The sequence below is a fragment of the Palaemon carinicauda genome, chromosome 18 (genome assembly GCF_036898095.1).
Source record: "Palaemon carinicauda isolate YSFRI2023 chromosome 18, ASM3689809v2, whole genome shotgun sequence".
In the NCBI taxonomy this organism is placed as follows: Eukaryota; Metazoa; Arthropoda; class Malacostraca; order Decapoda; family Palaemonidae; genus Palaemon; species Palaemon carinicauda.
This window is the reverse complement of record NC_090742.1, coordinates 110,361,871-110,374,341: the sequence shown is the minus strand read 5'-3', so window position 1 is coordinate 110,374,341 and position 12,471 is coordinate 110,361,871. Positions and strand designations below refer to the sequence as shown.

The window sequence follows — 12,471 nt, the reverse complement described above, 5'->3', positions numbered from 1 at the left end:
CCAGCTATTCTCCGCCCCTACACTTCGAAGTGTTAACTCTATGTAGGGTGTAGATAGCTATGTGGCGCGTTAATACATGCGTCCCCTGTTGATATACGATGTCTTAAAGGGAAACCTTTAGGATACTCGCTCCAGAAGTTAGAATTCTGTGATAACCTGTGGTTAAATTCTCTGGGAATATTTAGTAGTTATATACCCAAGGAAGCTACCAAAAAAGGAACCTTCCATCAGGACGCCATGGCTTGAGCCCAAAAACATTAGTACATTACATCTTTCCTTTGAATGATTAGACATGAAATAGATTCTTTCCTTGCTCTTCCATACTGTACTAATTTTCTGAATCCCCATAAGAATTATGCTTTCATCTATCACCATTTTCCCTAATTTCATGGAAAATTCTAGTATCTTCCTCATGCCATTTCCTATCTCACTGGCAATCCTCTTTTGTAATTTGATCTTTGTAAGTTAGGGACGAGAGGTTTGGGGGAGCCTTTAGGTCTACCTGCAGAGTCATTAGCAGGCATTGCTTGGCCCTCCCTGGTCCTAGCTTTATAGAGAGGGGGCTTGGGTGCTGATTAGCTGCATATATGGTCAGTCTCTAGGTCATTGTCCTGTCCCTAGCCTCTACCATTCATGAGTACACTTTAAAACTTGCAATATGAAGTAAAAATTATATGGTCAGCAAGATGAAAGAATAGAATCTGGAAGGGCCTTACTAAGTTGTAAAGTGGGCGAAACTTAGGGTCAAAAGGACACTGAAAAGACAAGTATTGTAATACTTATGATGCACAGAATCAAGTGTACAGACAGCAGTAACACCTCCTGGTGCCTTTGTATTTTCTGTTATCCTTAGTAACCTAATAAAGGATACTCTCCAGGGTGCTAGGCTCTTAAAAGATTTCATTCTTCAATGGATGATTCTATTTTTAGCTAAAAAAATATTGTTCCCGATAGTATAGCAGTAGTAATAAAAGAGCCTTAGACATGAAAGTGCCTTCAAATGATCAGTGCTTAAGAAAACTTTTAATGCCAATATCTTGCATACCATCCAAATATGTTAAAACTACTTAACTGTTTGCCTTTTCATCATGCAACCATGGTTTTAGCTTATATTCACTTTTATTCAAGGTTAGCTTCATACTATTAAAATGCACTTCTTTCACCAATTTAAAACATTAGTCTCAAGATATAATAAATTCCACAATACCACTATTGTTTCTCCAATAAAGTAAGAAAACCATACTTTCAAGGCTTCAGAACTTGTGATGAGATTTAATATCCATGCTTCTAATATAATTAATTCCAATCTTTAATTGCTCACTTTTAAATTCATATCAATTTACAATACCACTGAAATCTTGTTAAAATGTACTTCATGACTACATGCACTACTTAAACTTTTTCTTTTTTACATGGAGTTGCATTTCCGAGTTAAGATTATAACTTTTATCCACTTTGATTAACCCACGAAGAAAATCCTATCCGTCTATGTCCCAATAAGATAAAGAATATAAATTCATAATCAGTTATTCTTTATTACAAACAGTACAAATTCTTTTAAATAAGCTTGCATAAAGACATAGTTGAACCCATATGTAAGGTTTTATAATCTGAGCAGATTCCTTTATTCACCAATGAGACACTACTATTACAGCACAGTATAGAACTGAGGACTGTTAATACTTCACAGTATCACACGAAGACTCTAAAACCTAAGTTCCTAACCTATTAGTAAATATCCTTTATCCTACAATGCTATTTGCTTTCCGAAGTTCCAAAAGACCATTAACAATATCCATAGGAAGATCTCGAACTCTGTAGAATTCTGCTGAATCCGCAAACCTCAACTTTGTAAGTGGATCAGTGTAATTGGCCTGAAAATTAGAAAATGTTACTTTGTAGACACCCAACTGAATGTTTTGAATGTTTTCAAATTTAGAATAACACTATAAATCAATACATAGGATCATTCTAATGGCTGTTATATTACTTTAGTATCTTTGATAAAGATCAGTGTCTAAATACTGTACTACCAAGTTTAAAAACAATCTGTATTTTTAACCCTTTAACCCCCAGGCTATTTGGAAATTTCCAACCCTTAACCCCCAGGGGTTATTTTTTTCCCAGCACATTTTGCAGTATATATTTTTTTAAATTGCTCTAACAGCCTTAATTTTTGTCATAGAGAGGTCAGGTTGGTCTCATTCTCTTGGAAAATGCCTGAATTTTTTCAAAAAATTATCAAAAATATGAAAAAAAAAATTTTATAGCATTTTTCTGCAAGGACGTACTGGTACGTCCATGGGGGTAAAGGGATGGCTCTTGTGAAACGTACCAGTACGTCCTTTGGGGGTAAAAGGGTTAATAGCTATAGGAATCACAGTCATTTAAATGGGTTTATTCTGTTACTGTTTGACTACAATCAGAATTAAGGAAACTGTGGGATTCTGATACAACTGTATGGTTGCCGCCATCTCATCCACGCAGGGTAGGAGCAGCCGATTCAGTGGGATTTGCATCACCTGCTCATGGTCAAGACATGAGAGGTGGATGAGGCAGGCCACATACATTAAATGTCTTTAGGTTTGTATTGCTAGAAAAAATAAAAATTATTTTATAAATTTGTAGTTTGTTCCAACGTGAATACAAACCCTTGTCATTTAAATGGGAGTTTTCCTTAGATGAGAGGAATTCTCAGTGAAAAATATGGTATCTGACTGACCCTTGACCCAAAGGATAAAATAAGACAATCTTAACCGGCTCAAATGAGATGGAAGGTCAAGATGTTGGCCTAATGGACAAAAGGCGAGTGACTGAGTCATAGCCCCCACACGTTTTGTGATACTGTATGAACAAATTTTAAAATAAAGTTCAATATGTTCATAATTGAAAAATAAAGCCACTAAGATATTTTTACCTACATAAGTGGTCTTTTATGTTGATACTGTTCTCACTAGGAAGGAATGTCCAAATTGAAGAAAGAAAAATCCATACACACCTATGCTGAGAATAACTGATGATTTGACAAAGGGTTAATGGTCCTGCAAGGGCATAAATCTCTGAATATTTGCTGAGCAGCTACTACTGAGCCTAAACAGACAAAGTATCCAGTGATCTGGATACCTGTGTGCAGCAAAGGTGGTTTGTCTCTTCCAAACAGCTGCACTAAGAACTTGAGCTACTGAGTGGTTTTTGCAGAACGCTAAGGTTGCGCTAACACCACCTGTATCATGTACTTTGGGGTGGGCCCCTGTCGGCAATTCTCCCAAAGATTTATACACTGTAAGGATGACTTCACGTAACCAGAAAGAAATGGCATTTTTGGTTACTCCCTTCTTATTTCGACTTGTGCTTCCAAACAAGTTAGGGATGGAGGGACAAAAGAGAGCAGTTCTTTTAAGGAACTGATGAACTGACCTCACTGGATAAAGTAACAAACTGTCTGGATCATCAGTTTCCTCCTTGCTCACTGAAATGAAGAAGTCAAATCTATTATCATTAATTGATAGATTTTGGGTCTTGGCAATAAACCCTGATGGGAAAGAGAATGATAGATCTTTCCATTCCCTACAGTGTAAAACAAGATAGGCCATGTAGCTTGCTCACTCTCTTTGAAGAGAATAAAGGTAGAAGAAAGACTGTCTTGAAAGTAAGGTGTCGATCTGAAGCTTTGTGGAGGGGTTCGTAAGGCGCCATCTTTAAGGACCGCAGAACCTTAATCATACTCCAAAGTGGGAGTTTGAGTTCCCATGGTGGGCAAGACTGCAGAAAACTTTTCATCAAAGCTGAGTTGCCATAAGGACAGCTCAATTTCCTTTAGCCTGAAAACCTGGCTTAAGGCTGAGCGATAGACTTTAACCATTGTGACTAAGAGAAGATTCTCCTTCTGAAGGAAAACTAAAAAGTCTGCAATCAGTGTAATAGTGGTCTTGAATGGAGAAGTAGCTCTTCTATAACACTAATTACAGAATGTAACAATTTTGCTTAATAAGCCGCTGCAGAGGACTTACGGAGGTACCCTGAGAATTGCTTCGCAGTCGGTCTCGAAACTTTTTTTTGGAGAAGGTGCTGGATAACCTCCAGCTGCAAAGAGATACACAGCGAGCTGCTTTGTGAAACTTTTTCACATGAGGTTGACGTAGAAAGTTTGACCAATATGGAAGTTCCTTTGGAACTTCTGTGAGAAGATCTAGATACCACTCCATGTGAAGCCACTTCGGCCTTCTTCTTCCGACGACTATTGTATCTTCAACTGAGAGGACAGTCAATCCTTGCAAAAATCACAAGTAGAAGAAAAGGACCATCACTTACCAAGACACGACACCCAAGACACAAAGGCTGGGGTCTACCTCTATTTAGCTCAAGAAAGTTCCACAAGGATTACCTTGAAGACTGGACTAGGTTCTCATATTAACTTTAGATACATTCATTTACAAATGCACTGCAAAAGAAAAAGCACAAAGCACAGCATGGACAGCAGTCAAAGTCAGGTGTCTGACTGGAACAATGACCAGGAGTAATGCGAGTCAAGTTCTGCTGAGTAGGTCTAGCAATCAAACAATGTTACCAGAATCCCACAACTTCCTTAAATCTGGTCATAGTCAAACAGCAACGGAGTATATCCATTTAAACAACGAGGGTTTGTATTTCCCGTAAGAACAAATGGATATGCAGCTCATCAAAGAGGTTCTCTTCAATAAATTATTGTTAAGACTATAAAAAAAAACTCATACTTACTGGAAGACCAGATACATCAGAGTATTTTTTCCCAGGAGTAAAAGCTGGTGGCGCATCAATACTGCTATCTGAAAAGAAACAAATATTGTCGAAATTACACCTTTATCACAAGAAAGGAAAAAAGTTACATCCATCCTTCTTTGAAATAGAAGAGCATACAATATAGCACAAAAAAATTTATGTAATTTCCAGTGTCATAGACCATCTTGGTTTGGGAGGGTTAGATTTATAGACCTCATCTCTGCAAACAACTATATCCTGACTGGACACTTGTAGCCATTCTAATTTTCTATGAACTACTATTATCAACCAAAGATGTTAGAAACATAGAAAAACACAAACACTGTTCATAACCCATTACCCTATAGTAATTTGTTAGCTATTAAACAAATGTCTTTTCAGACAAATATAAATCTATTCGATAGAAAACATTCCAACGGGTGACCAGAAATACAAAGAATCCCAGCTTCAATGACAATCCTAGTTATACCATTACCATTATCACAGCAGCCATTCAGCTTCTTAGATGATTTAGCCTTCAAATAAGTGGCAAAATCACTGACACAACAAAGACCCTCTTGCATAGCCTACACTTGAACATTCAAACTATCCTTTTTTGAAGCCAACAAAGAGCCATCAGTCATCCTGGTCCTAGGGTGATCTGTGCTCTGTTTATCACCTGATAGATCAGGCTAAAAGTGGAGAAACATATAGGATCAGACCGTTCAAAATGCTTAAGTCATTCTCTATTGCTTCCAAAGAAACTGGAAACAGGGAGCTGACCACCAGCTACTTGGCAAACATGTTAACTACCAGTTTTCCCCTCAGGTGAAGACTATTCCCACAAAACTAGATCCATATAACCTGGCTTTAGCATCCAAATTAGTTTGCCATGACATTCCCATTGCAAAAGAAGTACCTTACCAACAGCTATACAGTGGCAATCTGCCCATTAGTGCATACTGTACACCGACAAACTTTGAAGCAGGTAGACACTACCTTCAATGGCAAGTTGATGTAATCCAATATAGTAGTGTTATCACTCAACTCCATCACAGAAATGGGTCTTTATAAAGTTGTAGCTAGAGCACTTTTGAAACATGATTACAGTATATTTTTTAGCTTGAAAATTGTGTAAATCTGCCTGCAGTTTGTATTCAAGGAGTTAGACTGTAGCATTCTAGATTAACTGACTTCTAATGTGAAGGTGTATACTTCAACTCCATTGACGTGCCCTACTTAGATATCTATAATAATGTGTAATTATCTTTAATTTTACAAATATCCCAAAGTGTAATATTTTTGTCTGCATAATTTACTAATACAATAACTTTGTGTTTACCTCGGTAAAAGCTTAACAGGTCTTTCCCGCTTTACTGAAGTCACATCCCTATTACAATCAAAGGTTTGTATTACGTGTAGATACAAATGTATGATATAAAGGAAATTCCACAGCAGAAGCCACAATAGACTATCTAAGAGTAAACAAGAATCCCTTTAATTGATCAAATATCTAAGCATTTAAATAACCAAACCTTCTTAATAAAAGAGGATAGGTAAAGCACAAGGTTTGAGCATTACAAGGATAACTACAGTAAGTACTCTCGCAAAATTTAAATCAATTACTTACAATGAACCGCATCATGAGGCCATGTGTAACCACGTTCCAATGAAATGATTTGTTTCAAATTTCTCCATCCCCTCTTCTTACTACTACGGAATGCAGAATGCTGAAAGAGAAACACAAAGATAATTAACTTCAAGAGAAGTAAGAGTAGATTACAGTACTTTGTTTAAAAAAAAAAAAAAAAAAAAAAAAAAAAAAAAAAAAAAAAAAAAAAAAAAATGTAGAATGCTGAGAGAGAGAAACACGAAGATAATGAACTTCAAGAAGAGTAAGAATAGATTACATTATTTATATATATAAAAAAAAAAAAAAAAAAAAAAAAAAAAAAAAAAAAAAAAAAATGGAACGTAGAATGCTGAAAGAGAAACACGAAGATAATGAACTTCAAGAGTAGTAAGAGTAGATTACATTTTTTAAAAAGAAAAGACCAAGTTATTATGATTAGCAGTACAGTACTGCATAGCACTTATGACTCAATGTTAAGAATTCAGTAGTATTCTATTAACTTTTTTTACCACAATGAATGAGATGCTTTACACCCCCTTGAACAAGTAATATATTCAGTACCTGTATTTCAAATAAACAATGATATTGTAGAGCTCATACGTAATTCATATAATTTCATTTGATTACCCTATGGTACAAACACTTTCCAAAATTACCTGGAACTCGGGATTTTTGAAGACAGGACATTTCTTCTCTTCTTTTTCTTCAATAACTTCTTCTGTTGTTACCATATTTAAGCGTTGTCATCAGAACCTTGAGAAGTAAGTCAAATAAATAAGAATACAAGTAATGCATCGAACAGGATTTTCTTTTTCTTTTTCATCAGATGTTTTATAATTTTGAAGATGCAACAATAAATTGCAAGTGTTCACCCCCAAAATAACACCATAATTAGTAATACTGTCAAAGAATATTGATGTGACTAAATGCAATCATAGTATGATTAAAAAATAACAAGGTTTGGGGGACTCCTGAGAAATCAATTTATAAAATATCTTGGTAAAATAAACGTAAAAAAGACAAATTTGAAGATAAGTTTGTATAGTTAGGAAAATTGTTATTTTGATAATAAAATAAATTTTTGAATATACTTACCCGGTGATTATAATAGCTGCAACTCTGTTGCTCGACAGAAAAACTCTACGGAAAAATTCGCCAGCGATCACTACACAGGTAGGGGGTGTACTCAACAGCGCCATCTGTCGTTCAGATACACAGTACTCATTGTAAACAAAGAACTCAATTTTCTCCTCGGTCCACTGCGTCTCTATTGGGGAGGAAGGGAGGGTCCTTTAATTCATAATCACCGGGTAAGTATATTCAAAAATTTATTTTATTATCAAAATAACATTTTTCAATATTTAACTTAGCCGGTGATTATAATAGCTGATTCACACCCATTGGGGTGGATAGAGACCAGCAAAATATGTTTACATCATATGAGCTAAGAATTTTTATTTCATTTTAGAAGTTATCAAAATAACAAAAACAAAATAAATAGGTACCTGGTAAGGAAGTCGACTTGAACAATTACTCTGCCTTTTTAAGTACGTCTTCCTTACGGAGCCTCGCGATCCTCTTAGGATGCTGAGCGACCCCTAGGATCTGAAGTATCAAGGGTTGCAACCCATACAACAGGACCTCATCAAAACCTCTAATCTAGGCGCTTCTCAAGAAATGACTTTGACCACCCGCCAAATCAACCAGGATGCGAAAGGCTTCTTAGCCTTCCGGACAACCCAAAAAAAACAATAAAAACATTTCAAGAGAAAGATTAAAAAGGTTATGGAATTAGGGAATTGTAGTGGTTGAGCCCTCACCCACTACTGCACTCGCTGCTACGAATGGTCCCAGAGTGTAGCAGTTCTCGTAAAGAGACTGGACATCCTTAAGATAAAAAGACGCGAACACTGACTTGCTTCTCCAATAGGTTGCGTCCATTATACTTCGCAGAGATCTATTTTGTTTAAAGGCCACGGAAGTTGCGACAGCTCTAACTTCGTGAGTCCTTACCTTCAGCAAAGCTTGGTCTTCCTCATTCAGATGGGAATGAGCTTCTCGTATTAACAGTCTGATAAAATAGGATAAAGCATTCTTTGACATAGGCAAAGATGGTTTCTTAACTGAACACCATAAAGCTTCAGACGGGCCTCGTAAAGGTTTAGTTCGTTTTAAATAGAACTTAAGAGCTCTTACAGGGCATAAGACTCTTTCTAGTTCATTTCCAACCATATACGATAAGCTTGGAATATCGAACGATTTTGGCCAAGGTCGAGAAGGCAGCTCGTTTTTGGCTAGAAAACCAAGTTGTAGAGAACATGTAGCCGTTTCAGATGAGAATCCGATGTTCTTGCTGAAGGCATGAATCTCACTGACTCTTTTAGCTGTGGCTAAGCATACCAGGAAAAGAGTCTTTAAGGTGAGATCTTTCAGGGAGGCTGATTGTAGCGGCTCGAACCTGTCTGACATAAGGAATCTTAGTACCACGTCTAAATTCCAACCAGGTGTAACCAAACGACGCTCCTTCGTGGTCTCAAAAGACTTAAGGAGGTCCTGTAGATCTTTATTGTTGGAAAGATCTAAGCCTCTGTGACGGAAGACTGATGCCAACATGCTTCTGTAACCCTTGATAGTGGGAGCTGAAAGAGATCGTTCTTTCCTCAGATATAAGAGGAAGTCAGCTATTTGAGTTACAGAGGTACTGGTCGAGGATACGGATACTGACTTGCACCAGTTTCGGAAGATTTCCCACTTCGATTGGTAGACTCTAAGGGTGGATGTTCTCCTTGCTCTAGCAATCGCTCTGGCTGCCTCCTTCGAAAAGCCTCTAGCTCTCGAGAGTCTTTCGATAGTCTGAAGGCAGTCAGACGAAGAGCGTGGAGGCCTTGGTGTACCTTCTTTACGTGTGGCTGACGTAGAAGGTCCACCCTTAGGGGAAGTGTTCTGGGAACGTCTACTAGCCATCGAAGTACCTCGGTGAACCATTCTCTCGCGGGCCAGAGGGGAGCAACTAGCGTCAACCTTGTCCCTTCGTGAGAGGCGAACTTCTGCAGTACCTTGTTGACAATCTTGAACGGAGGGAATGCATATAGATCTAGATGTGACCAATCTAGGAGAAAGGCATCTATATGAACTGCAGCTGGGTCCGGGATTGGTGAGCAAAATATTGGGAGCCTCTTGGTCATCGAGGTTGCGAAGAGATCTATGGTTGGCTGGCCCCAGGTGGCCCAAAGTCTCTTGCATACATCCTTGTGGAGGGTCCATTCTGTTGGAATTATTTGTCCCTTCCGACTGAGACAACCTGCCATGACATTCAAGTTGCCTTGGATGAACCTCGTTACTAGTGATATGTTTAGACATTTTGACCAGGTGAGGAGGTCCCTTGCGATCTCGTACAACGTCAGAGAGTAGGTCCCTCCTTGCTTGGAGATGTACGCCAAAGCCGTGGTGTTGTCCGAGTTCACCTCCACCACTTTGCCTTGAAGGAGAGACCTGAAGCTTTTCCAGGCCAGATGTACTGCCAGTAGCTCCTTGCAGTTGATATGCATTGTCCTTTGACTCGAGTTCCATATTCCCGAGCATTCCCGACCGTCTAATGTCGCACCCCAGCCTACGTCCGATGCGTCCGAGAAGAGAACGGGGTTGGGAGTCTGAACAGCCAGGGGAAGACCCTCTCTTAGGTTGATATTGTCCTTTCACCAAGTCAGACAAGACTTTATCTTTTCGGAAACCGGGATCGAGACCGCTTCTAGCGTCTTGTCCTTTTTCCAGTGAAAAGCTAGATGGTATTGAAGAGGACGGAGGTGTAGTCTTCCTAGTGACACAAATTGTTCCACGGATGACAGCGTCCCTACCAGACTCATCCACAGCCTGACTGAGCAGCGTTCCTTCTTCAGCATCTTCTGGATGGATAGCAGGGCTTGATCTATTCTGGGGGCTGATCGTCTTGTTGTTCAGCAACGTCCTCATCAGAGGGTTCCTCATCCGAAAACTGATGAGGAAACGGCAACGGAGTGGGCAACGTCTGGCTCGCTGAGTCCGGTCGCACTGGTGGATGCGTGACGGAGCCGGACGCAATATCATGGAACTGCTGCAGAGTCTGTGAACTGTCAACAACCATGGGTGCGCGAGGAAGCACAGCGTCAACCCGAGACTGTCTAGACCGTCTGGGTTGTGCAGTCAACACCCTACCGGGTTGCTGAGGTTGGCGCACTGCGTCAAAACAAGTCACCTCTGCTGGTTGTTGAACGTCCTGAACGTCAACAACCAACTCCGAGCGTCGCTTAATGTCAACGTGCGGCTGGCAACCCACACTGGGTCGCATCGGTGGAGGAACCACCTCAACTGGCAGACGCGAGTAGGTTACCTCAGCGTCAACAGGGCGCACAACCGACCGGTTGGAAGGTTGTTGGCCAGAAAGTTCGGTAGCAACCTTCTCCGCATTAAAGTCCTCTATCAAGGACGCAAGCTTGGACTGCATGTCTTGCAGCAAAGCCCATTTAGGGTCTACGGGAGCAGGTGTGGCAACAGACGGGGTTAGCGACTGAGGCGGAACCGTTTACCATCCCTGAAAGCCTTGTTATGCGTGACATAATTGTACAGCAAAACTTCAAAGGCTCGAAAACAGCTTTGAAGTTGACCTGTAAACAACTTGGAGCGTCTCCTGGCCAGGCGCCAGGGAGAGTCTACGAGAATTGAAAAGTCTATCTGGGCAGAGGCATGAACTCCCAAGCCGAGAACTTCTCTCGTGTCATATCAGACTCTCTCTCTATAAACCAGTTTAAAAGAAGGGAAAGCAAAGGCTGTATCCCCCAAACTCCTCCTGGTGAAAAACCAGTCGCCTAGCCAACGTAAAACTCTCTAGGAGAGCGAGAGAGCACTAGCTTAAAAACAACGGCTTCGAAGTAGCTAGGCCTAGCGTAAGCTCTGACGTTTAGGCGAACGAGGAGCAGCAGTTACAAAAAGATCCGGACAAAGATCCTTAAAAAAATCATCATGATTTAATTAAAGTCCATAGGAGGCTAAGCAGCTTTAGGCTCCTCTCCATCTGACAGAGTCCTCAAGGGAATATCAGTAGGAGGGGGAACAGCAACTTCCTCATCTACAGGAACCTTGTCCGATAAAAGCTGAGTCTCAAGCAAGGGAGAGACCTACCGTGGTGGCAATGCTTTACAAGCAGAGTCCACACTCACTGGTGCATTAGTAGCGGACCAGAACGCAACGTCATGTAACTGCTTGACAGTCTGTGAACTGTCAACAACTGAACTGTCAACCACAACAGGTGCGTGAGGACGCACAGCGTCCACTCGAGACTGCTTTGACTGCCTAGACTGAGCAGTCAAAACAACTCTAGAATGCGGAGGTTGACGCACAGCGTCAAAACAAGTCAACTCCGATTGTTAGTGAATGTCTTGAACGTCAACAGGAGCATCAGCAAGTGGCCTAACGTCCAAATGCGGCTGAAAAACCACACGAGACCGCATCGAGTGTGGTTCTAAACAACCTGACTGACGTGACTAAGCTACGCCAACGTCAACAGAAAGCACAAAGGAACGTTAGGTTGGCTGAAAGCCAGGATATCGATGAGATAAACGGCTAGACTCAACGGACTAATCGGCAGAATAGTCTTCCATAAGGGAGGCAAGCATATACTGCATGTTTTGCCATACAACCCCTTAAGGATCAACGGAAATGGTTGTGGTAATAGACGAGGGTAACGTCTGTGACCGCAACACTTTGCCTACAAAAAAAGACTCTCGGAGTCTGTGTTACGCTTTTGTTAGGCGGCGAGCAGTTATCCGATGACTGCATAGGGTCAGAGCTGTCCTAATGGTTGTAACCAGGACGCTGGACCTGTCCTGAAAGGACTGACTTTCGGTTAAGGGCTTCGAAACCTTGTGACAGGTTTCTTATGCGAAAAGCCTTCGGATGGCGAGGAGAAACAACGTCTCTCTCGTCTTATGGTAGGGGAGATCTTGGTAAGATACACCCGATACCATAGAGGGAAAACGTCTGTTCGTTGGTCAAGGCCTCTCGAACCCATAGATCGTTTGACATTACTTCTCCCCTGGGCTTGGGAGCATGTAAGAGGTCCCGGACTA

General features: G+C 40.5%; 1 protein-coding gene across 2 annotated transcripts in view; it reads right to left on the bottom strand.

Moving 5' to 3' along the window:
* Positions 1-1,519: 1,519 nt before the first annotated feature.
* The window catches only part of LOC137657953 (INO80 complex subunit C-like), a 35,807-nt gene continuing 24,855 nt past the window's right edge, over positions 1,520-12,471 (bottom strand). For both annotated transcript variants that reach the window (XM_068392672.1, XM_068392671.1), the window contains exons 2-5: positions 7,027-7,123; positions 6,368-6,467; positions 4,738-4,805; positions 1,520-1,874 (exon numbers count right to left, since the gene is read on the bottom strand). In XM_068392672.1, the coding sequence (XP_068248773.1) occupies positions 1,743-1,874; positions 4,738-4,805; positions 6,368-6,467; positions 7,027-7,101 (375 nt within the window). In that variant the 5' untranslated portion in view covers positions 7,102-7,123 and the 3' untranslated portion in view covers positions 1,520-1,742. The remainder of the gene's footprint in view (positions 1,875-4,737; positions 4,806-6,367; positions 6,468-7,026; positions 7,124-12,471) is intronic.